Source organism: Neomonachus schauinslandi, chromosome 11 (assembly GCF_002201575.2).
Source record: "Neomonachus schauinslandi chromosome 11, ASM220157v2, whole genome shotgun sequence".
Classification (NCBI taxonomy): Eukaryota; Metazoa; Chordata; class Mammalia; order Carnivora; family Phocidae; genus Neomonachus; species Neomonachus schauinslandi.
In genome coordinates this window covers 93,901,689-93,929,093 of record NC_058413.1, presented here as the reverse complement: position 1 = coordinate 93,929,093, position 27,405 = coordinate 93,901,689, and the positions used below count along the sequence as shown (strand labels likewise).

The 27,405-nt window shown below is 40.5% G+C and overlaps 1 protein-coding gene across 3 annotated transcripts; it reads left to right on the top strand.

Annotated features, from left to right (window-relative positions):
• Positions 1-12,877: 12,877 nt before the first annotated feature.
• SC5D (sterol-C5-desaturase) lies at positions 12,878-25,536 on the top strand. 3 transcript variants are annotated; one of them, XM_021696432.1, is made up of 6 exons: positions 12,878-12,963; positions 13,502-13,631; positions 20,434-20,651; positions 21,422-21,554; positions 23,340-23,440; positions 23,969-25,536. In XM_021696432.1, exons 3-6 carry the CDS (start codon positions 20,442-20,444, stop codon positions 24,422-24,424), a joined length of 900 nt encoding a protein of 299 aa, XP_021552107.1. In that variant the 5' UTR covers positions 12,878-12,963; positions 13,502-13,631; positions 20,434-20,441; the 3' UTR covers positions 24,425-25,536. The 3 variants fall into 3 exon arrangements, with proteins under 3 accessions (XP_021552107.1, XP_021552108.1, XP_021552109.1); XM_021696433.1 differs by lacking the exon at positions 13,502-13,631; XM_021696434.1 differs by lacking the exons at positions 12,878-12,963; positions 13,502-13,631 and adding an exon at positions 18,920-20,328.
• Positions 25,537-27,405: the final 1,869 nt, after the last annotated feature.

The window sequence follows — 27,405 nt, the reverse complement described above, 5'->3', positions numbered from 1 at the left end:
ACTCCTTCCAGGTCTTCCTGTAATTTTTCGGGTATCTAAGTACATGTATTAAATCCCTTCTTGTCAAATATTTGTTTCCTGATTTCCCACCTGAATCCTAACTAATAAAGAGTTTGAGGTCAGTATGGGTTCCAACAAACAGATCCTTAAGAATTGAACATCATGAAGAATTGGTTTTCTTTCCTGGTTACACATGTAATCAGGGATGGCCTTCCTAGTAGAAAATGACATTAGTAATCCATGGAATTCAGTGAAAAATAACAATATTAAAAATCATTACCCATAGTTGAAGCAATAGAAACTAAGGTGGAAATGAGGACTATAACAACTGTACGTGTGGGCTAGCTGCTTCAGACCATACTGGAGATCCCACAGAAGTAAAATAACAAGCTCATTTCTTTAAAATCGTGGGTCAAAGCATTGAACTTATGAGTTCTTACAATCAGTGGGGCTTAACACCTAGAACTTTAAAAATCAGCAAGCCTGGCTCTGAAAGAGCTAAGAGGGTGATAGGAAATGGAGTCCCGGTCCTTAAAAAGTACAACAAAGAGCCCTGCTGAGACACAACATAGAAGCAGTAGTTTGAAAAATGCCTGGGGTATATGGGAAGGAGATTTATTTACTAATCTCAGAGCATGTGCAGGGATCTTTGAGACCTCTCCAAGAACAGAAGAGTGGTTGGACACCATTTCCTTCCCCTGCCCTCCAGCTCAGATACATGGATACCTGTGGGAACCAGCTCAGAGTGAACATTCTCCACCTAGCTTGCTAACAGTACACCCCACCCCTGTGCTCTCCTGTGGCCCCCACCCCCATCCTGGCCTGGGCAGTTTTCCAGGGTGGCTGCAGTTCTGTTCCCACAGTGGACTGGCACACCCCCACCCCAGCATTCTCCTGCAGACCTACTTGCTCTAACACACCCTTGGCAGGAGTCCAAAACCGTGCCACAAGACTGCCAGTGTGCAAACAGCCCCATCAGGGCCCAGCACCACCATAGAGTGACCCCTGCCCCAGAGAGGGCAGATAACCACACACATCAGTCTGACTGCAGCCCCAGATATCTGGTCTGACTATAGGCGCAATCCCACCAACGAAAGCTTCTCAGGAGACAACACAGGGAGACTGCCCTGCAGTTTGGTGCTAACACAGCTCGGGCAAATGCCTGGTCTGACTCAACTCAAGTCCAGGGTGGCCCCAGACTGGCCCATTAACAACACAGGGACCAAATCCTGCCCACAACAGGCAGAGAGAGCTATTATAGCCGACTGGACCACAGGGAAAAGCAGCTCAGCCATAACAGTAGGGCCCATGCAACACACACAGAAAATGCCCCTGAAGTGTCAGGTTCTGGTGAACAGGGGACACTGCATTACAGGACCTCTTCTTTATAAGGCGACCACTCTCAATAACAGAAGACATTCATGACTTTCCTAACACAGAGAAACACACGGGGAGTTAGACAAAATGAAGAGACAGAAGAGGATGTCCCAAATGAAAGAACAGGACAAAGTCAAAGCAAGAGAGCTAAACAAAATGGAGATAAGCAATATGCCTGATAGAGAATTTAAAGGAATGGTCATAAAGATACTCATTGGACTTGACAGAAGAGTAGAGTGAGACCCTCAACAAAGATATAGAAAGCTTAAAAAAAGAACCAATCACAGATGAAGAACTCAACAACACTGAAATTAAAAATACACTGGATGGAATAAATAGTAGACTAGAGGAAGCAGAAAAATGGATCAGCAACCTGGAGAACAGAGTAATGGAAAGCAATCAAATTGAATGGGAGAGAGAAACAAGAATGATACAAAATGAAAATAGACTTAGGGAACTCAGCACCATCAAGCATAATAACATTCACATTATAGGGATCTCAGCAAGAGAAGAGAGAGAACATGAGGGCAGAAAATTCATTTGAAGAAATAATAGCTGAAAACTACCCAAACCTGGGGAAGGAAACAGAAATCCAGATCCAGGAAGCACTGAGAGCTCCCAACAAAATCAAACCAAGGATGTCCATACCAAGACACATAGCAAAAAGCAGTAATAAAGAATTTTTAAGCAGCAAGAGAAAATAGCTACACACAACAGAAACCCCATAAGACTATCAGCTGATTTCTCACAGAAACTATGCAAGCCAGAAGGAAGTGGCAAGATACATTCAAAGTGCTAAAAGAAAAAAAAACAAATAAAAACCTGCAACCAAGAATACTCTGTCTGGCAAGGCTACCATTCAGAATAGAAGGAGAGATAAAGTTTCCCAGACAAAAGTTGAAGGAATTCATCACCACTAAACCAGCCTTACAAGAAATGTTAAAGGGGACTCTTGTGGTGGAAAGGAAAGACCAAAAGTAAGAGTAAGGAAAGCACAAAGGCAGCAAAATTAAGTATATCTATAACAATCGGTCAAGGGATTCACAAAATAAAAGGATGTAATATGACACCATATGCCTAAAATTTCGGGGGGGGGGGGAGTTGGAGGAGTAAAAATGTAATGCTTTTAGAATAGGTTCAAACTTAAGTGACCACCAACTTAATATAGGCTGCTATATGCAGAAAATATTAAATATAAACCCAATGGTAACCAAAAATCAAAAAATGCTAATATGCAAAAAAAAAAAAAAGAATCCAAGTGTAACACTAAGAAAGTGAACTAATTGTAAGAGAAGAGAGCAAGAGAAGGGACAGAGAAGAACTACAAAAACAACTATAAAACAAGTAATAAAATGGCAATACATACATACCTATCAATAAGTACTTTAAATGTAAATGGACCAGGGGCACCTGGGTGGCTCAGTTGGTTGGGCGACTGCCTTCGGCTCAGGTCATGATCCTGGAGTCCCGGGATCGAGTCCTGCATCCGGCTCCCTGCTCGGCGGGGAGTCTGCTTCTCCCTCTGACCCTCCCCCCTCTCATGTGCTCTCTCTCATTCTCTCTGTCTCAAATAAATAAATGAAATCTTTAAAAAAAAAAATGTAAATGGACCAAATGCTCCAATCAAAAGACACAGGGTGACAGAGTGGATAAAAAAGTAAGATCCATCTATATGCTGCTTACAAGAGTCTCATTTCAGACCTAAAAACACATGCAGATTGAAAGTGAAGGGATGAAAAAGCATTTATCATGCAAATGGAAGTGAAAAGAAGGCTGGGGTAGAAATACTTACATCAGACAACAGACTTTAAAATAAAGACTGTAACAAGAGACAAAGAAGGACACTGCATAATCAAAATGAACAAACAAGAAGATATAATAATTGTAAATATTTATGCACTGAATGTGGGAGCACCCAAATATATAAAGCATCTAATGACAAACATAAAGGAAGTAATTGATAGTAATGCAATAATCATAGGGGACATTAACACCCCACTTACAACAATGGATAGATCATCCAAACAGAAAAGCAACAAGAAAATAGTGGCTTTGAATGACATATTGGACCAGATGGATCTAACAGATATATTCAGAATATTCCATCCTAAAAGAGCAAAATACACATTCTTTTTCAAGCACACATGGAATAGTCTCCAGAACAGATCACAAAACAAGTCTCAACAAATTCAAAAAAACTGAAGTCATGCCATGCTTCTTCTCTGACCACAATGCTATGAAACTAGAAATCAACCACAAGAAAAAACCTGGAATAACATAAATACATGGAGGTTAAACAACATGTTACTAAACAATGAATGGGTCAACCAAAAAATCAAAAAGGAAATTTTAAAAAATTGCTTTCTTATACCATACACAAAAATAAACTCAAAATAGATTAAAGATTTAAATGTGAGAACTGAAACCATAAAATTCCTAGAAGAGAGCACAGGCAGTAATTTCTCTGACACTGGCCATAGCAACATCTAGATATAGCTCTTGAGGCAAGGGAAATAAAAGCAAAAATAAACTACTGGGGGGACTACATCAAAATAAAAAGCTTCAACATAGCAAAGGAAAGAATCAAAGCAAAAAGACAACCTACTGAATGACAAAAGGTATTTGCCCATGACACAGCCAATAAAGGCGTAGTGTTCAAAATATATAAAGAACTGATACACCTCAATACTAAAAAAAAAACCCAGTTTAAAAATGGGCAGAAGATATGAATAGACAGACATTTTTCCAAAGAAGACATCCAGATGGCCAACAGACACATGAGAAGATACTCAACAGCACTCATCATCAGGGAAATGCAAATCAAAACCACAATGAGATATCACCTCACACCTGTCAGAATAGCTAAAATCAAAAATATAAGAAACAACAAGTGTTGGTGAGGATGTTGAGAAAAAGGAACCCTTGCATACTGTTAGTGGGAATGCAAAATGCTCTAGCCACTGTGGAAGACAGTATGGAGGAGGTTCCCCAAAAAATGAAAAATAGAGTTACCATATGATCCAGGATTCCACTACTGGGTATTTAATCAAAGAATATGAATACACCAAATTGAAAAGATATAGGTACCCTTATATTTATTGCATTATTTACAACAGGCAAATTATAGAAGCAGTCCAAGTGTCCATCGGTAGATGAATAGATAAAGAAGATATTGTATGTAGGGGCACTTGGGTGGCTTAGTTGGTTAAGCATCTGCCCTCAGCTCAGGTCATGATCCCAGAGTCCTGGGATCAAGCCCCACATCGGGCTCCCTGCTCAGTGGGGAGTCTGAAGTGGATTTGGAGTACGTTTATATTGCTGAATAACATTTAGAATTATTGAATCGCTATATTGTACACCTGAAACTAATATAACATTGTATGTTAATTATACTGAATTTTTTTTAAAAAGGTTAGCAGCCTTTAAAACAAGGATAAGTGCTATAACTAAGGTATATACAGTACCTATGATGTATTTTGAGGAACACAGAGAAGGGAGTAACCTAGAAGATAGTCGTTATGAATTGAACTGAATTCCACAAAAAAGTGATGTTGGAGTTCTAGTTCCCAGTGTTTCAGGATGTAATCTTATTTGGAAATAGCATTGTTGTGGAAATAATCAGTTAATGAAAATCAGGTCCTACTGGCATAGTATGTGCCCTAATACCTAATCCCACCAAGTAACTGCTGTCCTTAATAAGAAGGGAAATTTGGACATACACATAGGGAGAACACCACGTAACTGACAGAGGCAGAGGCTGAGGTAAGGCAATTGCGAGGCAAGGAAAAGCAAGGACTGAGAGCCATTACCTCCAACCAGGAAGAGGCAAGGAAGGATTCTTCCCTAAACATTTCAGGGGGCCCTGCCGGCACCTTGATTTTGGACTTTCAGCCTCCGGAAGCTGTCAGACAATAAATTTCGGTTAAGTCGCCCGGTTTGTGGTACTTTGTTATGGTAGCCCTAGCAAACTACTAGGTACAGAATGGATTAGCGTTCTGCGTTTTACAGAGGAGGAATGAATCCCCAAAGTTACAAACTTCACATGTAACCATGCTCGCACTGGACCCAAGTCTTCAAAACGATTGTTCTTGACACTAACCTTGGGATCAGAATAAATTAGCTCTGGCATTCAAAATCCACTGGTGATAAGCAAAGCAGTAAGCAAATAAAAGATGTTTGGGAGAGTCCAGCTCTCGGTCATTTGGACTAGGCATTTCCATGTTTTTCCCTTTCTTCAAATTTTATAAAGCACAGAAATTTGGAAATCATTTTCTCAGCAGGTAAGATGCCGGTAAATAGAATGCTAGCCTCTTTCATCAGAAAGATGGTTTTCATCCTGTTTCTGATGATTTGGTGACCTAGGTGTCTGGATAAAGTTCTTCACTAAAAAATTTCCACCGCTGGCTCCAGGAGACTACAGGAGTCAATAGATAAATTCAAATGTTGTTGCTGAGCAAAGGGAGGAAGTCACAGACAGAATTTAGAACTGAGGAGCGCCTGGTTGGCTTAGTCAGTAGAGCGTGCGACTCTGTCTCAGGGTTGTAGGTTTGAGCCCTACGTTGGAGGTAGAGATCACTTAAAAATAAAATCTTAAAAAAATTTTTTTTTATAAAGGGGAAATTTAGAGCTGAAAGCCAGCCCTCGGGCCAAATCCTTGCTGTCTTGGTAGTATTAAAGACCTCAAAGTGAGAATTTAAGTTAGAGAGATCTTGGATTAGTAGAATCCCCAGAAGCTTGGCAGATGCTAATTAAATTCTTCCGTGAAGAAATTCATCCCAGGCTCCAAAAGAATTCCAACAAATAGAACTCATTCATCAGTCCATCCTTCAAGGTCTCGTTTATAAGACAATTTTCAACTTGAGCTTTTATAGTACCATGTTCACATTCCAGAACATGCTATGCTCTTCGATGCTGTCACCCACAGTACAGACAACTCCTTGCCCTTCTAGTTCTACCTATCACCTGACACTAGTGAACTCCCATTTCTCTTTCAAGTCTTAACTTGACCTCTGAAGCTGCTTGGAGTTCCTTAGAGAAAGTCAGTATCCTATCTGTGCACTATTCTATTCCAGCATATATTTTTTATTTATAACTCAAATTTCCTCAGGACCCACCAGCCCACAGTTATGAATGACAACACATCAACACTAACAGTTCAAATGTCACAGACCGGTTGCTCCTTCACCCACAGTCTCAGACAAAATCTCTCCCTTTGTTATTTCTGGAACTTATGAGTGTGCCTCAATGGTACATGTGAATGATCCTATGTCCTGCTGTTGTTATGGAACCCATCTAAGGGAGTGCTAAAAAGAAACAACAGACCCAAAATGGAGTCACTTTTGCTAAGCCCCACCAAGACTTCCTAACTAAACTGCAGTTTCAGCCTCCCAGGAGTGGAATTTGAAGCCAATCAGTCTGGGATTTCCTCATCAGCATTAGTGAGGTGATCTGCCTCAGAAGACCCCCTGCTTTCCCCTAAGGGAAGGAGACCTTGCCTGAAAAAATCTACTCTTAACTTCCTTGTTTCACCCTCCTCCTGCCTATAAAACCTTCCATTTTGTACACCGCCTTGGAGCTCCTCTCTACTTGCTAGATGGGATGCTGCACAAGTCATGAGTGGCTGGATAAAGCCAAATAGATCTTCAGATCTACTCAGTTAAATTTTGGTTTTTAACAGGAGTCACATGGCCAGCTTTCTGTAAAAACATTGTTTCTAGCTCAGAGTCCTAATCCCAGGGCTCCAAAGTGAGAAAGACAGATATCCCTAAATGGCACAGCAAGCATGATTAATATTTGTTTGAATACATGGGTACATGGCATAATATACAGCTGGAATTGTAAAGAATAGTTACCTGGCCAGGGCAAGATTAAGAGGTAGAGACAGCTTTTTTTTTTTCCTTTATAAGCTATTATATATTATTTGTTTTAAAATAATACACACACGCATCTTTGATGAAAATAGACTAGGTTGTTTAAAATGACATAGCATACCCTCTAGTCCTTACTGGACTGCAGTCAGGCTGTGTTCCATGAAGAAATGAGGAGGCTGCCCCTCTCCTCACTGTGTGTCTTGTTTTGTCACCTGGTCCTAAAGAGGCCTTGCTTTATTCTCTGTGATTCACAGAAGTCTTTACAAAAACTCCTTCAGTTACTGCCTGCAGCCCCATAACATGGGATCACGGTCCCAGGATAGCGATAAGGATGGCCACAAATTTCTTGAAAATGTTATGTACTTTTCTACATGCTGTAGAAGATGATACAGGGAAGCGCTTAAAGCATGAGCTCTGAGTTTTGCTTGTAGACAAGATGGAGGAGGAGGGACCAGATTTACCCTCCTGCCTGAAACAACAACCAATCAAAGGCTTTCAAGACACGGGATGTCAGGTAACAAAGGACAGTGTTGCCTGAAAAACAGAAAACGAATGAGTCCAGCGACTGCCCCAGTTTTCTGCTCAGAGAGTTTCTAGGATGCGGGGTAGGGACAGAACTAAGGTGGAGGCCAGTTGGCTCCCTGAGCTGAGGAGATGGAGTGAAGAGTGTGGAGATACCAAGGCAGTTCAAGTTCATGGACAGAGTGCCAGAGAGGAGAGAGCTAAACAGAGAGAACCCCAGAGACCTGCAGAGGGTCCTTGGTGAGTACTGATGATCCAGGGGAAAAGGGCCCAACACTCAGAGAGGGCCAATCTACCCACCAGCCAGCTACGAAAAGCTCATAATTCTTCCTCTAATTCTTACAAGTTTTGTGCCCTTGGCTAACTTATTTAAATTCTCTGCCTCTGGTCTCTGCCTCCCAGTGTTCTCACCTTGTGAAATCCACTTCCCTGAATGTGGGCTGGACCTATGACTTGCTTCTAACAAAAAGAATACAGAAATCACATCTGAGATTAGGTTACAAAAAGATTCTGGCTTCTATCTTGTTCATTCTCTTGCTTTCTCCCCTTCCCGCTCTGTTCCAGCTTCCACGTTATGAGCTGCCCTATGGAGAGGCCCACATGGCAAGAAGTCAGTTTCTCTGGCAATAGCCAACAAGGACTCGATGGCTGCCAGTGGCCTTGTGAGTGAACTTGGAAGTGGATCTTCTGAGGCTGCTGACAGACAATTGAGTGAGCTTGGAAGCAACCCTCTCCAAATAGAGCCATGGTCAATACCTTGACTGCAGCCTTCTGAGCAAGCCACAGCCAGAGGACCCAGCTTAGCTACATCCAGATTCCTGATCCACAGAAACCGTGAAGTAAATGTTTCTTGTTTTAAGCCATTATGTTTTGGAGTGATTTGTTACGAAGCAAGAGATAACTATTACAGCAACAGAAACTCTGATTTTATTTTTTTTAAGATTTTATTTATTTGAGAGAGAGAGAGCATGCACTCAAGGGAGAGGCAGAGGGAGCAGCAGACTCCCCACTGAGCAAGGAGCCCGACTCGGGGCTCGATCCCAGAATCCATGAGATCGTGACCTGAGCTGAAGGCAGGCGCCCCTAGAAACTCTGATTTTAGCTGAACAGACTACCAGAATGAAGGCTATGTTTCTCAGCCTCCCAAATAGTTAGATGTAGCCATGTCACGGAGTTGTAGCCAACAGAATGTGAGAGATGATGTATGGAATTTTCAGACCAAGGCTTTAGAAGAGTGGGTATGCAGGTTCCATTCCCTCTTTCCCACTTCTCTAGATAAGACACAGAAAGTTATGATAATGGTAGAACTACAGGATGGAAAAACTTGGATGCCATTTAGAGGAGGGCTACCCAATGACCAGGATCATCCATTTGAACTGTTTTTCAAGTGAAAAATAAATTTATATTGTGTTGGGGTCATTATAATTTATATAATTTTTGTTACCACAGACAAGAATGTTAATTAACACTTTCATGTGAAAGAAAAACTTTTCTCTGGAGTAAACCACTATTATTTTGGGTGTCTGTCACAAGAAGCCTAACCTACATCCTCGTCTATATATATATATATACACACACACATAACTTAAGAATTTTATTTTTACCAATTTATTCTCCAGTCATTCCCCAAGGCCTTTCTTTTGAGTATGGTCCCTCTGACTGGAATTCTGGGCAGTCTTTATTGCCTAAACTATATGCCTAGTGCTTTGCATTTGATTTTCAGTTTTAATTTGTTCACAGTAGAGACAAGTTAAAGACTCTTGCAAATCAAATTGAATGCAGAATCCTACCAGATTTGGGGCTTGAAAAAGTCTCTCTAGTCTCTCATAACCACCTTGCCTACACCCAATTCAATAGCAATTTTTATTAGCACTCATCTTTATGCTGTCTTTCCAAAGCATTCTTGGTTTTCATAGAAACAAGTCTTGGGGTGCCTGGGTGTCACAGTTGGGTAAGCCCCAAGCACAGGTTGTGATCGTGGGGTCCTGAGATTAAGCCCCTTGATGGGCTCCACACTCACAGGGAGTTTGCTTCAGATTCTCTGTCCCTCTGCCCCTCCTGCTTATGCGTGAGAATGTACGCGCACGCTTTCTCTCAAATAAATCGATCTTAAAAAAATCCAAATTCTTGGGGCACCTGGGTGGCTCAGTTGTTAAGCATCTGCCTTCGGCTCAGGTCGTGATCCCGGGGTCCTGGGATCGAGCCCCGCGTCGGGCTCCCTGCTCCGTGGGAGGCCTGCTTCTCCCTCTCCCGCTCCCCTTGCTTGTGTTCCCTCTCTCGCTACCTGTCAAATAAATAAATAAAATCTTTAAAAAAAAAAAAAACCCAAATTCTTTTTCTTTGCAGACTCAAATTTTGTCAATTTGTGTAATTTAATTACATAATTATGAGGAGTACAACGGAAATCAGTAGATTGGTAACAAGCATAACTGACTCTTGCTAAGCATTCCACTCAATTGGTGGAAGCAGATACGCAGGAGTGAACCAAAGTGAAGGCTACCAGCTGTGAGTCTTTAGTATTTTCCAGGGATCAGCTGGCATATTTCAGAAAGGCTATTGAGAACATTAGTTAAGTGGACACTAGTTAGGAAGAGCTTCTACTGTATGTAATGTGTACTTTTGGGGGGGACAGAGATCATAGATTTCATCTAATTTTCAGAGGGATCTCTGATCCCTAAAATATTAAGTACCATACTGGAAGTTAAAATCTAACCCATGGCACCAGGTTGAGGAATAAATATCTTCTCGTCCTCTGTTTTTGGATACTTGGGCACCTACCTTTTTCTTGAATATTCCTTTCTATCTAAAAACTAAATTCACACAAATAGATTTTTGTGAGCCAGTGGCCCTATCAGCTCATCAAAAACACTCAGACTCTAAATCTCAGTTTAGAAGCTTCTGAGCAAATGAGGCTCCCTAACTACACTCTGGTCAAATGTTCCCCACACAGAGAAATGGACTCTGACCAGCTATCTAAAAAAACAGCCATCATCAATTTTGATCCTTTCACCCTTTTGTTTTCTTCATAGCATGTATCACCATCTGGTGGTGTTGTATTATCTAGTACATATTCAATGATAAAATTCTAGCTATTCAGAATATTATATTTGAGGTTTGCTTATAATTTCAATGTCAGATTTCCCAGTCTTTCACAATAGATCATTTTTCTAAAATGTGAAATTACTTAATTCAAGTAAAGGGAAAAATATACTTATGGACTAAACAAACAACATTGGCAAGCCTACAGCAGCCACAAATGTGGAACCTTTGTACTAGATAAATACCTTCTAAATCTGTGAGAATGAAAGGAAATCTCACTAAAATGGAGTTGAGAGGCCAGCAGGGGGAGCTCTCACACCCCACCACTCCGAGTCAATTGCAGACCCAACAGGAAAAGCCTAACCTTGCAAGTCCATTTACTTTTTTTTTTTTCTTTTTCCATTTACTTTTGCTATTACTTTACTACCCCGGTAAGAGGAAGGTTTCCTTCTGCCCTGGCAACAACCCAGCCAATGAAAAGCCATTCTACTTCCAACTCCCAGTTTATTCCAATGGACTTTTTATTACAACAGCCTTCCCAACTTCCCCTTTTCCTCTATAAACAAGAGTTTCTCTCTTTTGTTCTGTGGATTTGCCTATGATTTTGCCATAGCTTGCTTGTCCCAAATTGCAATCCTCTACTATTCTCAAATAAACCCATTTTGCTGGCAAAATAACTGGCTGTTTTATTTTTAAGGTTAACAAACCACATTTTTATGTTCCTCAGAAATGATACATAAAAATCTTAATCTCAAAAATTAAAGGATTAAATGAAAACAATAAAAGTAAACAAGAAATGTGATTTGGAAAGTAGGAGCCAATTTCACGTCATTGGGTTGTACACCTGAAACGAATATACCCTCCGTTAGCAAGTCATTTTTGTACACCTGAAACTAATATACTGTTACAGGCCAATTTAAAAAATAAATTAGGAGGCAAGCCACAGATATTTAAAACAATATTCATATAAAAGGTTTTTATGATTGGAGTCTAATAATTTCTCCCCTTAACATGGTCGTACTTCTGATGGTCCTATAAGGAAACAGAAATGGATCTTTATCAAACTTAGTCATCTCCCACTTTCCAGCATTTTCTTCTACTTATCACTCTGGAGGGAGCAAAACTGAAGGACTAAATTCTCTTCTGACTGGTCAAATTCATTAGAACAGTGGTTTACTAACTTTAACAAACGTTTAGACTCACTTTGGGTTTGTTAAAATACAAATTCCTGGGACCCTCCAGGAGATTCTGATCCAGGAGGTCTGAGTGGCTCCGAAGAATTTGTATTTCCAAGCAACTCCCAGATGATGCTGACACTGCTGGTCGGCCTTTGAGAAGCACTGCACTGAGGCTCCCAGGAATTTGATTTACAAGTGTGACCACCTCAATTTACGTTTAGAAAAGCAAACACCACAAAAAACAAAACAACACCAACCACACACACACACAAAAACCTACACACTCCCAGACCAAAGCAGACCTCTAGGACGGCACACATATTCCCGTTTAGTCTGCATAGATTTGCTTTATCTGTTCTATGAAAACGTTCCTGTCATTTAAACACCTACCTAAACTAGGTCGGCCAAATTCCAGCCATTCAATGCTATATAAAAGGGCAGGCTCCCGATTGAGAAATATTAGTAATTGCTTTACAGTTACTGAGCTTCCTTCACTAGAGTAGGAAAAAGCCTCTGACATTCAACTCAAAGGAAATACCTATTTCCCTCAAGGTAGAGCATCCGTTTTAGGGATGTCTGCATAAACACAGTAAACCTGCTTCGTGCAAGACTCCGAACTACACCCGTAGTGGCAGCTGAAAAGCAAACAAAAACAAAACCTGAAATTCCAGCCTCCGCCGCTTCAGTACCTGAACCAGGATCCCGCCCTTCCTTCCAACGAGAGGACGATGGGGGCGTGGCCGAGCACGCGGCGCCCACGTGACCACTGAGAGCCGCGCGCAGCCAAGTCGCGCGATCTGCCGTCATATCAGCTTATGCCGCCGGCCTCTGATTGGCTGGCGGCGTCTGCCGCTAGGAGCGTGTGCCTGGCTCCGCCCCTCCAGGCTTGGCCCGCTGGCTGACCACCGCCGGCCGCCCAGTGGCCCCCGCAGCCTAGGTCCCCGCGGAGGCCGAATCGGCTTACAGACCCTCTGGAGGTAGGGATGGCTGGAGGGCGGGAAGAGGAGGCGGAATACACCTGAGCGGGACGGGCGAGGAGCGGGGAGGAAAGTGGATGGGGAACAATCAGCAGGATGGGTCCCAGGTGGGGAAGATGTGCGGCCGGCCTTTTCTTTTCCGACTAGCGGCAGGCGTGGGTGGAACGCCGCCTGAGTGTCAGGCTGTCGGCGGGCGCTGGGCTATCGGTGACCGGCAGCAGGGATTGGCAGGCAGCCGGGCATCCCGGAAGTCGGCGCGGGCCGTGATGCGTCGAGTGCGGGGCTCAGGGGACACCCGCTGTCCCGGAGACCTGGGGTGGGGTGGGGGTGGGGGGATCTGCCCGGCCAGACGAAGTTTCGGGGCACCGAGGAGGCCCGCACGTGAAATAAACAGGCACAAAGATAGGCGTGCAGAAAACGAAATGTGTGATGTTGGCTATTGCAGATCGCTCATCCAAGGAAGTCCGTCCAGCGAACACTAATGCTTTACTTTGAGACGGATATCCCTCTGTGTTGGAGGGATTTTTCTTTTTTAAAGGGGCGAAGAAATTAGGCTGTGACCTCCTGACCATTACAGCGCAAACCCGAGTTACTGCAACGTAATTAAGATGGGAGGACAACAGTCCGCGGTTTGAGAAGACTAAAAGGGAAGAGGACTAATCTATTAGGTTAGCATCGTAAAAGGAAAACATCCTGTCTACTGGCAATCCATATGTTATAGCAGAATGGATTTGGAGGTGGTATAGATGGGTGAAGTTCCAAATGTCAGTACGAAAAGTTTCCAACCTGGAAAGCTTGTGGTAGCCAGATATTTTTAACCAAAACCTTCCAGCAGGTTACCTGTCTTTATATCACCGTCGTTGTGTGTGTGTGTGTTTAGGTTTCTAATGATAAGCATCTAAAAAAAGATAAATACATGATCCTTGATCACTTATGGAATGCTTTTCCATTCATTATGTAATGTAATTAGCATAAGATACTCAGAATTCCCCATCTGTATGTATACAAGTTGAGAGATAACATACTGTAGAAGCTGAGAGAACAGACTCTGGAATATACGGTCCCAGGTGTAACTTGGTACTTGACAAGTTATTTAAATACTCCTGCCCTCAGTTTCCCTATTTATAAAGTAGGAGTTATAGAAATACCTACCTCTACCTACCTCGTAGGGTTGTGAGAATTAAGCGAGGTGATACATAAAAAATGCTTTTAAATAATACCTGGTTCTCAACAAATGTTAACTATTATTATCAATACTTTTAAAGTAAAGCCAAAGTAATAGTAGACTCAGTTATTCTAGCCTAATTGTGTTTTATTAATAACTGTTTTATGAAAAAGTTTTCTTTGTTTCTATAAAGGTAAAATAATACAAGCTTCTGTTTTAGTCAGGGATGTTTAACTTAGGGTCTGTGGAGCCCTGACCTAAGGAGGTATAAACGCCTTAAAATTATATGCAAAATTGCGAGTTTGTAGTCACTGAGAATTTAAAAAATTAAGGAGCTGAAGAGTTGAGATAGTGATGAAGAGGCAGTCGAAATTGGTTCAAGTCTTGGTTTAAGAACTTGGGACTTTGAGGGGCACCTGGGTGGTTCACTAGGTTGGGCATCTGCCTTTGGCTCAGGTCTTGATCTCAGGGTCCTGGGATAGAGTACCACATCGGGCTCCCTGCTCAGCCGGGAGCCTGCTTCTCCCTCTCCCTGCCGCTCCCCCTGCTTGTGTGTGCGTGTGCTCTCTCTCTTTTTTTTCTCTCTCTCAAATAAATAAATAAAAACTTAAACAAACAAACTTTGGGACTTTGTAACCAGACTGCATGTGTCTGAGTTTGAGCCCCAGCATTTGTTTACTTGATGATCCCAAGCAGATTACTTGAAAATCTTTAAAGATTTTATTTACTTATTTATTTGAGAGAAAGAGAGAGAGAGAGCACGAGCTGGGTGAGGGGCAAAGGGAGAAGCAGACTTCCTGCTGATCAGGGAGCCCAACGTGGGTCTCAGTCCTGGGATGCTGGGATCATGACCTGAGCCGAAGGCAGACGCTTAACTGGCTGAGCCACCCAGGTGACCCAGATTCCTGTGCCCAGCTTCTTTATCCGTAACACTAGTACCTAACTCTTAGGGTTTCTTGAAAGTGTTAAAGGAGCTAATATTTATGGTACCAAGTGTATAGTAAATATTGATATTAGATATCACCAATTATTTTTCAAAGAAAAATCAAATGACACCTTTTTCTCCCTTAGGTTAAAGTAATTTTGACTCAGCTTTGGCCCCATAACAGCAATAATAATAGCTCCTGTTTATTGACTAAATTCTCTGTCAGATGGTGCCCAAACACTAGGGACTTAGTCTCTAAACCTTAACAACAATTCTATAATTTTACAGATGTGGGTTTGAATATAAACTTCAAATTTGAAATGCAATTTTGAGGTCATATTGTTCCTGATTTCAGAAGATTTTTTGTTAGATGTCAGAAAGTATAGTGATATATTTATGAATATTTAATTATTACATTCAACAAATAGAATTAATTGAAAGCAAAATTCTAAAAACAGTTAAAAAAGGTTTTATTTCACAGTATCTAAACTGCCTCGAGATTGACTGAAGTACATTTCTTCCTCCCTTCCAGGCACTGGTTTACTGTAACAGCAATTATGTCTGGGGAATATACAAATTAACACAAGTAGCATGGTCTTCAGATAAAAGCAAAACTAAAGAGTTTCTTGAAGTTAAGGACTGAGAGATCTTTTGAAAGTTATTACTTGCATCTGATATTAAAGGTTGAATAAATAAGAGTCTTAGTTACTGTTTGAGTTGGTTTGGGCTGCACTGTGCAGTCTTGTCTGTACTGTACTGATTTAGGGCTATGGGACACAAGGTAACATCCAGATCAGGCTGCAAACTCTTAACCCACCTTTAGTGGTGTCACAAGATCCTTCTCCAATAGTTAGGTTGTTTCAAACTGTTTGTTTCCTGCTATTACTTTGCCTGCTTTCTTTGCTACATGATCTCTCAAGGCAGTCTCTACTCCTTATGGCTTCAGTTTCAACTACTAAAGCTCACTTTGGAACTTCAGATTCATACTTGTATGTAGTCTCCTGCTTATGTCTAAGAGTAAGCATAGACTTAAAGCTTATTAGTCTCTGCTTACTTAGATTTAAGACCCAAACTGAATCCCTCATTCCTTATGCGCCCCTGTTCCTGTGGGGACTACCAGCTACCAGCTCTCCCAGCATTCCCTCTTTTGATTCTGGTGACATCACCATCCACTCAGGCCAGCTAAATCTCACAGCCATCCTAGATATCTCCCTCGTTCACATTCCAGTATTTAATTGGTCATCAGGCCCTGTGGGGTTTTAGTTGCTAAATCTCCGGTGTACGCGTATGTGTGTTCTCAGAGCTGCTGAGCTAGTTAGCCTACCGCAGGAGCAACCAAAGTAGTCTCTCTCTCTTCTGCTCATCAATACTCATATTCCTAATGGAGTGGTTTCTATGAAATATGGGTCTGATTAGAACGTCTTTCCTGCTCAGCAACCTTTAGTAGCTCCCCGTCGTGTTATCAGGGAGAGTCAGATTCCCTAGCAGGGCAACAGCTCTTCACAGCCTGACACCAGTTTCCTTTTACCAGGTTTATCCTGGAACAGTTTCTGCCCCCTCTACTTCACCCCTGTCTCACTGTTTGGCACCCACCAGCGACACCCAGTGAGTCACGAATGTACCATGACTTTTTCCATGCCTTTGCAAGTTGTTATTTATTTTTTTTAGATTTATTTATTTATTTTAGCGGGGGGAGGGTCAGAGGGAGATAATCTTCAAGCAGACTCCCCGCCGAGCACGGGCGGGGACTTGAGGCTCCATCCCACCACCCTGGAGATCATGACCTGAGCCGAAACCAAGAGTTAGACACCTAACCAACTGAGCCACCAGGTGCACTGCAAGTTGTTATTTCTGTTTGAAATGGCCATCCCTGACCTTTTCTTTCTGATAAAGTCCTTTAAAGCCAGAGTCAGCTCTTGTCACTATGAAGCCTTCTACTATAAGCTGATGTAGTTGTGTTGTCTTTTCTGATTATATAGAATTTGTGTATATACCTTTATTATAGCACTTGTATTGATGTAATTGTTTCTATAGTTGCCTTACCTTTCAGATGGATTTAGACTGTATCTTTTCAATATTTGTATGCTCATTACCTAGTGTAGTGCTTGATACTTGTTATTTAAATGAATTAACAATGTATAATGAAGGATATATATTAATATCTGGCATTTGACATTAGTTAATTAAAACCTTCTATGACAGGGACGCCTGGGTGGCTCAGTTGGTTAAGTGACTGCCTTCGGCTCAGGTTATGATCCCAGGGTCCTGGGATCGAGTCCCACATCAGGCTCCTTGCTCAGTGGGGAGCCTGCTTCTCCCTCTGCCTGCCATCCCCCTGCTTGTGCGCTTTCTCTTTCCTTCTCTCTCAAATGAATAAATAAAAAATATATATTAAAAAAAACCTTTCCATGACAAAGTGAGGGGAAAAAAATGCTTGCAACTCATATCACAAACAAGGATAACACTCTTAATAAATAAAGAACTTCTAGAATTTGATTTTAAGAAACTAAAAACCCAGTGGGAAAATGGGCAAAGGATAAAAACATAATTTCACTGAAAAAAATATAAATTGGGGCGCCTGTGTTGCTCAGATGATTAAGTGTCTGCCTTCGGCTCAGGTCATGATCTCCAGGTCCTGGGATTGAGCCCTACGTCAGGCTCCAGACTCAGTGGGGAGTCTGCTTCTCCCTCTCCCTCTGCCTCTCTTCCTGCTTGTGCTCTCTGTCTCTCACTCTCTCTCAAATGAATAAAAAAAAATCTAAAAAAAAAAAGAAAAATATATATGAATTATGCTAAATATATGGAATGATGCTCAACCTCACTCATATTAAGAAAAAGATAAATTATATACTGAGATATCATTTCTTTGCTGTCAGATTAACGAACATCCTAAAGTTTGATGATATTCTCTTTGGGTAAGGTTGTAGGGATATAGGCACGATTGTACACTGCTGTGGACTTGCAAAGTGACGCAGCTCCCATGTAGAGCAATTTAGCAGTGTCTGCCAAAGTTACCGACGCATTTGATCTCTGCCATAGCTCTTCTGCTTGTAGAAATTTATGCAATATTGGATTAATCATTGTTGCATTGTTTTAAATTGCATAAGGTGAGAATCTATCCAAATGCTTATACATGAGTTAAACGACAATGAAGTCACACAAAGGCATGGCCACAGTCCCTTAGCCACAGTTTCAAAGTCTGAAAAGCCCTGAAAAACTAGAAGTTTTTGTTTTTTAAAGGCTGGCGCTCAAACTCATTTGATGACACACGCTTTCTCCAGCTGACTGAGGTGCCCACTGTGTGTTGGCGCACCTGTCAGATATCCCTACCTCTGCTCTTTGCGGGGACTATTTTTGTTACTTTGGGTTTAATTGCAGATGGAAATATTGTTTTACATAAAGATAGCCCATCTGAATAACAGAATGAATGGAAGCATCCGTCATTAGGAATGGCACAGACATGGAGTTCTTTTTTTTTTTTTTTTTTTAAGATTTTATTTATTTGACAGAGAGAGACACAGTGAGAGAGGGAACACAGCAGAGGGAGTGGGAGAGGGAGAATCAGGCTTCCCGCCGAGCAGGGAGCCCGATGCGGGGCTCAATCCCAGGACCCTGGGATCATGACCTGAGCCGAAGGCAGATGCTTAACGACTGAGCCACCCAGGCGCCCCTGTTGATCACTTTTTATTTATTTATTTATTTATTTAAAGATTTTATTCATTTATTTGACAGAGAGAGACACAGCGAGAGAGGGAACACAAGCAGGGGGAGTGGGAGAGGGAGAAGCAGGCTTCCCGCGGAGCAGGGAGCCGGATGCGGGGCTCTATCCCAGGACCCCGGGATCATGACCTGAGCCGAAGGCAGACGCTTGACGACTGAGCCCCTGCCCCGAACAGACATGGAGTTCTTGTAGGAGCTTGTGCCTGTTGTCTGTGAGCCCTCCTACTGAGGAAGACAGCGTGGGCATTACCACCCCGTGTGACTTAGAGACCAGAAAAACAGATTGCTGAAGTTTTACACCAGTGGTGAGGACCAAGAACTAATGAAAAATGGGAAGGCACAGCCCAGGAGAGAAAATGAAGATGCTAACCATGTTTTGATTAAGTGGATTTGACAACAAGAATGTAAATAAATGCCACTGATTGCTTTGTTGATCGGGCAACAAGCAAGGATATATCATGAAGAACTGCTCTACTGAGGACAAACGTTAGTGTTAAGACGGGAGGGTTCAGAAATTTAGGAAGCCATGTAGTGAAAAATGTCTGAAAGTATGGTGAAAATGATTCTGCTGATCGTGAAACAGCTGAACATAACCCTGATGAATTAGCTGCGATAATACCAGATGACAGCCTGAGTGCTGAATAAATCTGCAGCGGTGTGGAATACCGTGGTAGTAACATACTGTTAAATTGCTCTGCATAGGAACTGCGTCACTTGGCAAGCCCACAGCAGTGTAGGATTGTGCCTATTTCCATACAACCGTACCAGCAGAGAACATCACCAAACTGTAGGATGTTCATTAATCCAATAGCAAAGAAATAATATCTCAGTATATATTCATGTCCACAGTGTTTGAATGAGCCTCACAAAATAACCTGGGCAAAAATCTTCAGGCTAGTTCACTAACACATACCGGTGAGCCAAGCTCCAGGCAGGCTGGACTGAAGGCAATTGAAAATTTTAAGTTATTCGCAGACAACCCGTTTGTGCATTCTCCTCCTCGAACTTTTAGTTACAAGTTGGCAGTTGCCAGCCCCCAATCTGGAGTATTGATTGGGGGAAGAGGAGTAAGTGTCTTCTCATTCTTACTGTCAAAAATCTGTCCCCTTTTGTTCTGTCGATGGGAGTGGCCTTTCCTTCTGTCACAAGAACAGATAGTCCCTGAGGTGGCAGCATAGATCCATCTAGCAAATTTATCTTTCAGTCTCAGCACTAAAGGAAAACTCTCTGAAATCAGAAGAGACGTACCACTGGAACTTGTAGCCGAAGGAGTGAACATCTGAGTATCTACTGCCCTGCGTTCCACATCTTTACTACTTGCCACGTGGCCGTAGGAGACATTGGAAAAGAACACAAAGATGGCATTAGATCTACATCGATGCCATTTATCAGCTGGATGTTAGAGAAAAAAAAACTTTCTGGGCCTCAGTTTCTCTGAGCTTTGATGTCCCCGGGTATAATATGAAGAGATTGGACTAGAGATGATATTTAAGATCCCTTCTGGCTCTAACGATGGCATTTCAGGGATTCTGGTAGCTAGCCGCAGAATTATACTGTAAGTGCTTATTAAAGCAGGAACTTCTTGTATAATTTTTCCAGGTTTTTTGCATTGGGAACTATCAGCAAGGGTAAATAATTGTTGCACATGTTTATCCTTTAGGGGCTAAGATGGATCTTGTACTCAATGCTGCAGATTATTATTTTTTTACACCATACTTCTATCCAGCCTCATGGTCTGAGGATGACATCTTCCGACAAACTATTAGTCTCCTGATTGTAACAAATCTTGGTGCTTATATCCTTTATTTCTTCTTTGCAACACTGAGCTATTATTTTGTCTATGATCATTCATTAATGAAGCATCCACAATTTTTAAAGGTAAGTGATTTTCTTACCTACTTTTTAACTACTGTTACAGTAAAAATAATAGGTATTTGTATGTGAGATTTTCAAATTAAACTGGTTACAGCCATTAAGTAAAAATTTTTGCAACCAGCCTCAGATGGGTTAGATGTTTTTGGTAGGGCTAATCCCCTCTCTCCTTCTCTTAATTTAAACAAATAAATGAACCCAACTTTCTTTTTTGTTATTTGGTTTTTTTAATTATAAGTGTCTTGTGTCTTCCTAGATACATAGGAATGAATTTCTTTGCTAATAGTGGTGAATAAATAAATGCACACATTTGTGTAATTGTTTTAATGTTTGACTTCCACAAACTGAAACATGTTTTTACTACGTACCCATTTTTTGACTAGATAGGAGATTGTAGACTTGTTTACAGTCATTTTTCTACTCCAGTTATTTGTATTTATCAGTGACTCCCAAGGACTGAAAAAAAAAAATGAATAGAGGGTTGGGGATGGACATTATTTGTGAAAGACATGATTAATCCATAAATAGAAATCTAGCATGCAGATTTTGTGGGAAAGAGAGAAAGTTTCAGAATTTAAAGTATTTATTGCCTTTGCTCTTTACAAAAGGAATGTTCTCCTTACACACTCATTACCACTTATTGCCATTTTCACAGAAACGGTTTGGCGGCAAGCTCCTTCATATAAAAGAGATTGTAAAAATCCAAGATGATTTTATGCTGGTTTGTGTTTAACACAGATTTTGTGATTTTTAAGTACTGGCCATTTCATTTTCAGAATCAAGTCTATAGAGAGATTACGTTTACTGTCCAGTCATTGCCCTGGATTAGTATTCCCACTGTGTCACTGTTCCTGCTGGAGTTAAAAGGTTACAGCAAATTATATGACGACATAGGAGAGTTTCCCAGTGGTAAGTTAATAATATGAACGTCAGGCACAGAGTGGCTTCTCTAAAGAACCAATCTGCCTCTTTTTTTCTTTGAAAATAATTGCCAGTTGTTTAATTGTTTTTAATGCTCTGTTTTTGTGTATTATGTCTTGCCACATACATACATTTCCTAATCTATCAATTTTAAAGTATTGGTTGTAGATGGAATTGTGCCCAGGGAAAGCTGAATATGATCAGAGAGACCTTTGCATTCATTCACTATTCTCTTTATTGAATTCAGACTCTAAAAACAAAACAAAACAAAAAACTCAAGTAGTACATGATAATTAGAAAAAATCAGAAAAGACAGAGTTTTGTTTTTTTTTTGTTTTTTTTAAGATTTTATTTATTTGAGAGAGAGAGAATGAGAAACAGCATGAGAGGGAGGAGGGTCAGAGGGAGAAGCAGACTCCCCGCCGAGCAGGAAGCCCGATGTGGGACTCGATCCCGGGACTCCAAGATCATGACCTGAGCCGAAGGCAGTCGCCCAACCAACTGAGCCACCCAGGCGCCCAGAAAAGACAGAGTTTTAAAATCCACTATCCTGCTACCTAGAAACTACCTCTTTTGACATATATCTTTCCACTTTTCTATGCCTGTCTACTTCATTATTTGTTACAAAAATGAAGCCCTACCATATAAACTGGTTTGGACTTTGATTTTTTTTTTTCCTTAGTAGTATATATGCCCATATTTTCATGTCAGTAAATATTGACATTATATAGTATATTAGTTATAGTATCACATTGTGTAGATATCCATAGTTTATTTAAATGATCCCCAATTTTTTAGACCTTTAGATCATTCCTTTTTTTCTATTATAGATAGCCCTGCAGTGCCTAAACTAAATTTTTGTGAAATTCTGAAATTATTTAATGAAGATACATCTCTAGTATCTAGTATTAGAAAGTAAGAATAGTAGTTAACATTTATTGAGTGTTATTACGTACCAGCTACAGTTCTAAGCTTTTCACATGTATCAGTCTGTTTTATTCCACATCAATTCTATGACGTGTTCCTTTTATAGGTGAGTAAATTAATGTACAGTAACTTGCCTAGGTCATTCAGCAAGGAAGTGGTGGATCTGGGACTGGAACCCAGGCTTGCTTGCACCAGCACACCTGTTGTCCAAGTAAGATATTTGAAGGAGGGAACAAAAATTATACAGTAGGGTGATGAATTGGCTAGGCCTTGAAAAGTGGATAGGATTATGAGTAAAAATAAAAGGAGAACTAGTGTTCTAGATACCTGGAACAGAACAAGTCAAGGTACAGAGGTAAGACTTTCAAGATGTTGGGAGGACATTGAGTAAACCAGCCTGCTTAGTACAGGAACAGGTGAGGTTGGAAAGATGAGAAAGTGTTGGGTTATGGAGTAAACGCTAGGCTTGAGGTATTTAGTGGAAAATAAAATTCTAAGCAGGAAAATAGTATGTAAAAATATGTTTTACGAAAATTAATATGAAGGAAAATAAATGGTGTTATTTATGCTCAGATTTAAATAATAAAGATGCCTTAAGTGTATGCTTTTTCTATCTCGAAATTGCCTTCATAGTTTAACTTCAAGTTTTTATGGGAGGGAAATGAGGAAAGCAGCAGATACCAGGGAGTTAAGGGAGATTAATTTATAATGTATTGCATTAGCCAAAACAGTTTATAGTGTTTGAGTCTAAGCTCACATTTTGTGCACTTAGATGGACAAGTACCAAATAAATTCTGGTCCTGGAAGCCAGATCTTGATTCTGATATGTCCTGTTATCTCTCCTAGGCTGGGTTCGCCTCTTTATTAGTATACTGTCCTTCCTCTTTTTCACTGACATGCTGATCTACTGGATTCACAGAGGCCTTCATCATAGACTTGTGTATAAGGTAGAGTCATTTTTAGGGGAAAGAGAAAAAATATATACATTTCAGCAGTGTACGGTTACAAATTCTGTTTTCTAGTTTAAGATTTTATTTATTTGAGAGAGAGAGCGTGCACAAGCAGGGTGGAGGGGCAGAGGGAAAAGCAGACTCCCCACTGAGCAGGGAACCCAAAGTGGGGCTCGATCCCAGGACCCTGAGATCATGACCTGAGCCGAAGGCAGACATTTAACTGACTGAGCCACCCAGGTGCCCCCAAATTCTGTTTTCTATTTCCAAGAATTTCCTCTAACTTATTAAATACCTGAGTAGCCATAGTCCTGACAGATACCAGGTTCATTTTGTTTTTGTTCTTTATGGGTCTGGAGGGGCTGTGTTAACATGTTACTGTTTTCAGGTAAATGGGTGCATTTTATAAAGTGATTTTGTGAAATTTAAAGAGATTTTTTTAGTTATGTCATTTCTACAATGTGAGCATGAAAAGCCAAGTTGAAAAGTAAAGGTGGTTCTTAACTGTGTTCTTTTCTTCTATAGCGCATACACAAACCTCATCATCTCTGGAAGATTCCTACTCCATTTGCAAGTCATGCTTTTCACCCTGTGGATGGCTTCCTTCAGAGTCTACCTTACCATATATACCCTTTTATTTTCCCATTACACAAGGTGGTCTACTTAAGTTTGTACATCTTGGTCAACATCTGGACGATTTCCATTCATGATGGTGATTTCCGTGTTCCCCACATTTTAAGGCCATTTATTAATGGCTCAGCCCATCATACAGACCACCACATGTTCTTTGACTACAACTATGGACAGTATTTCACCTTGTGGGATAGAATTGGAGGCTCATTCAAAAATCCTTCCTCCTTTGAAGGGAAAGGACCACTTAGTTATGTGAAGAAGATGACAGAAGAAAAGTGCAACAGTCATGCAGAAAATGGTTGTAAAAATGAAAAATTATTCAGTGGGGAGTTTACAAAGACTGAGTAGATTGGTGCCCTATTATTAAATATTATGAAATATTTTTAATAAGGAAAAATAATCTACATACATACAACCAAGAGACATAGCAAGCAAATGGTATTTGAGAGTCCGCATTGTGGGTACTGCTGAGGAATGATCGTGATGTAGATCAAGGAAGGAATGCTGTGAACACCGAGATTTTAACCTCATGTTTACCATATTAGGTGTTGGTCTCAAGGACGTGTCGTGTCTCTGTAGCCAGCATATCTGTAACTTGTATAGCCTCAACAACAGTTTTTGTAAGGATAGAGAATAAATTATTGAGGGGACTAGGTTATGTCATTTGCCTTAATCTGCCCATATTCATTAAGAAAAATACATTGTGCTTGATAATACCAAGACCAAGCATCATAACAAAGAAATACTAATATAAACATGGTTCCTTGTTTCAGGAATGGTTAAGTCTTCAATGTTGGTATGATAATGACTACCTGTAGTATTTTGTTCCAGTGGATACATCAGTGTGAAAAAAAAAAAAAATCTGATAGAACGTATTAGTGGCCAAGTAAATGACCTAATTAATAGCAGGTGTAGTAAGATTATCATCTTCCTACACATAGGAAGCTTATTCTCTGGGGACATTGTCAAATATTAACATTTTACTGATGAAAAAATAAATTAGAATTTTTAAAAATACTGATAACTACCACAATTTAATCCAGATCTGGGCTTATTTAAAGATTTTGATGGTTATTATTTTAAACCATTATTTAGTAAGATTATGTGAAGCTGAATATATTTAGAAAGGAAATTTGATGCCCAGGTAATATATTTGACACTACTGCTTTTTTAATTAAATGGATGCACTGCACTTTTGATATGTTTCAAAGTTACAATCTTATAATTTCCTATAAAAGGAAGTAATTGCCAAATATTTAGGCCGATCCCTGAAGATTAGTTTTGAAATCTTATTTTCCCTCTTCTCCCTTCACTTTTCCCCACTTTCTGTGCAAAAAGATTTAACAAATAGTTTCATAAAGAAATGTTGTGTGTTATAAGTATATTGGAAAAACGTGGTTTGGAAAAGGCATTCTATAAGGTATTTATGTAAAATCAATAAAAGTTGATTATTACTATTATTAAACTGTATCAGTTAAGTATTGTAACAGCACAAAGTATTCTTTGTACAAATTTTGTGTCAATTTGAAACCACAGAAATGACGTGGATTTTCAGAACTTTTAAATGTCCCCAAATGTTCAATGTCAAGGGGAGAAAGAAGGGGGTATCACATTCTTTTTATATTTCGTATCTTTATTAGATTTGAGTGTTTTAGCAAGAGACCAGTCATAAAATGTAATGCTTGGGATCCAGAAGAAAATACTTTTTTCTGAGTTACTATTACAGTGTTGCGCTACTCAAACATAGTAGAGAACCAGTTGGTGTTTTGTAACTGATAGATACAGCCAGTGATTTCCATGGACCACCACCTCCCGGCCTCCAGTACTCCGCTTTGCCCCCCCCCCCCAAAGGAAATTAATAAGTAAACTTTGTTTTCTGTGATAATGACAGCTAATATTCAAGTTTTCTATTTCTTCCTGCTCATCTTTGGTGTAGTGTATATGTTTCTAGGAATTTATCCATTTCTTCCAGGTTGTCTAATTTGTTGGTATTTTTCATGTTTTCTTCCTTGTATTTCTATAGTGTTGGTTGTTATTTCTCCTCTCTTATTTGTGATTTTCTTTATTAAGGTCCTTTCTCTTTTCTTTTGGATGAGTCTGGCTAGAGGTTTATCAATCTTATTAGTTTTTTCAAAGAACCAGCTCCTGGTTTCATTTATCTGTTGTATGGTTTCTTTTAGTTTCTAGATCATTTGTTCCTGCTCTCATCTGTATTTCCTTCCTTCTGCTGGCTTTAGGCTTCATTTGTTGTTCTTTTTCTAGCTTCTTTAGGTGTAAGTTTAGGTTGTTTATTTGAGATTTTTCTTGCTTCTTGATGTAGGCCTGTATTGCTATACACTTCCCTCTTAGGACCCCTTCTGCTGCATCCCCGAGGTTTTGGACTGTTGGGAATGACAGCTAATATATATTGAGCTTTTACTCTTGGTCGGGCACTGTTACAAGTCCTTGACATGAGGAAATTGGGATGCAGTTGCATGACTTTTCCGAGGTTTTTCTCTCTTGTATAGCCCAGTGTGGATGTTTTGGTCAGTGGACAGCTTTCCATGGTCATTCTGAGACCCATGCTCCTTCCATCTTGGGGCTGCCTGTCTCCAGTTTCCAGAGTCTTCTTTGTTGGAGGAGCCCACAGGGGAAGAGGGCCCGAAAGTCCTGCATATCCCTGACCCATGTTCCTTTGGACAAAACTTTGTCGAATGGCCCATCTCAGATCACCAGAGATTCTGGGAAATGTGCCTTAATTGTGCCTGGGAGGACAGGGCAACTGCTTTCTGGAACAGCTAGCCAGTTTGCCATGCTCACATAATTTATTCTTTTGGGGGTCCCAATAAAGGCTTTGAAGAGATGAATGAGCCCCCAGAGTGCTTCAAGTTATCCATCCCCTGGATGTCTTGGCGCCTTAATTCCATTACTGCAAGTATGAGTGTTAGTTTCCTCTAGATTCTTACTACTGTGTAGCTAATAGAAAAGAAGGGACATAATATATAGGGAGAGGAAGGCTTCCTAAAGATGTTAGTAATAATCAAACTAGTCTCTGCCCTCCCTCCTTTTTTCTTAAATTCTAGTCTTATTAGGCAGTATTATGCTAAGTGGTCCTGCAGTGTTTCTGGAAAGCTACAGCATTGTCCAGGTCTCCATTAGAGGGATTCAGACAGGATTCGTGCAAGTGAGGAACATCAAGTGAAAGGCTTTTCCCCTTGACTTGGAACCTTTTGTAGTTGAAGATCAGAAGGGGAAAGTCAAGATTACATTCTCTACTCTTATGGTAGAAATCAGGAAATGGAAGGAGGTGGTACAAGAACACATTTCAAAAACCCAGAGACTTTTATTGG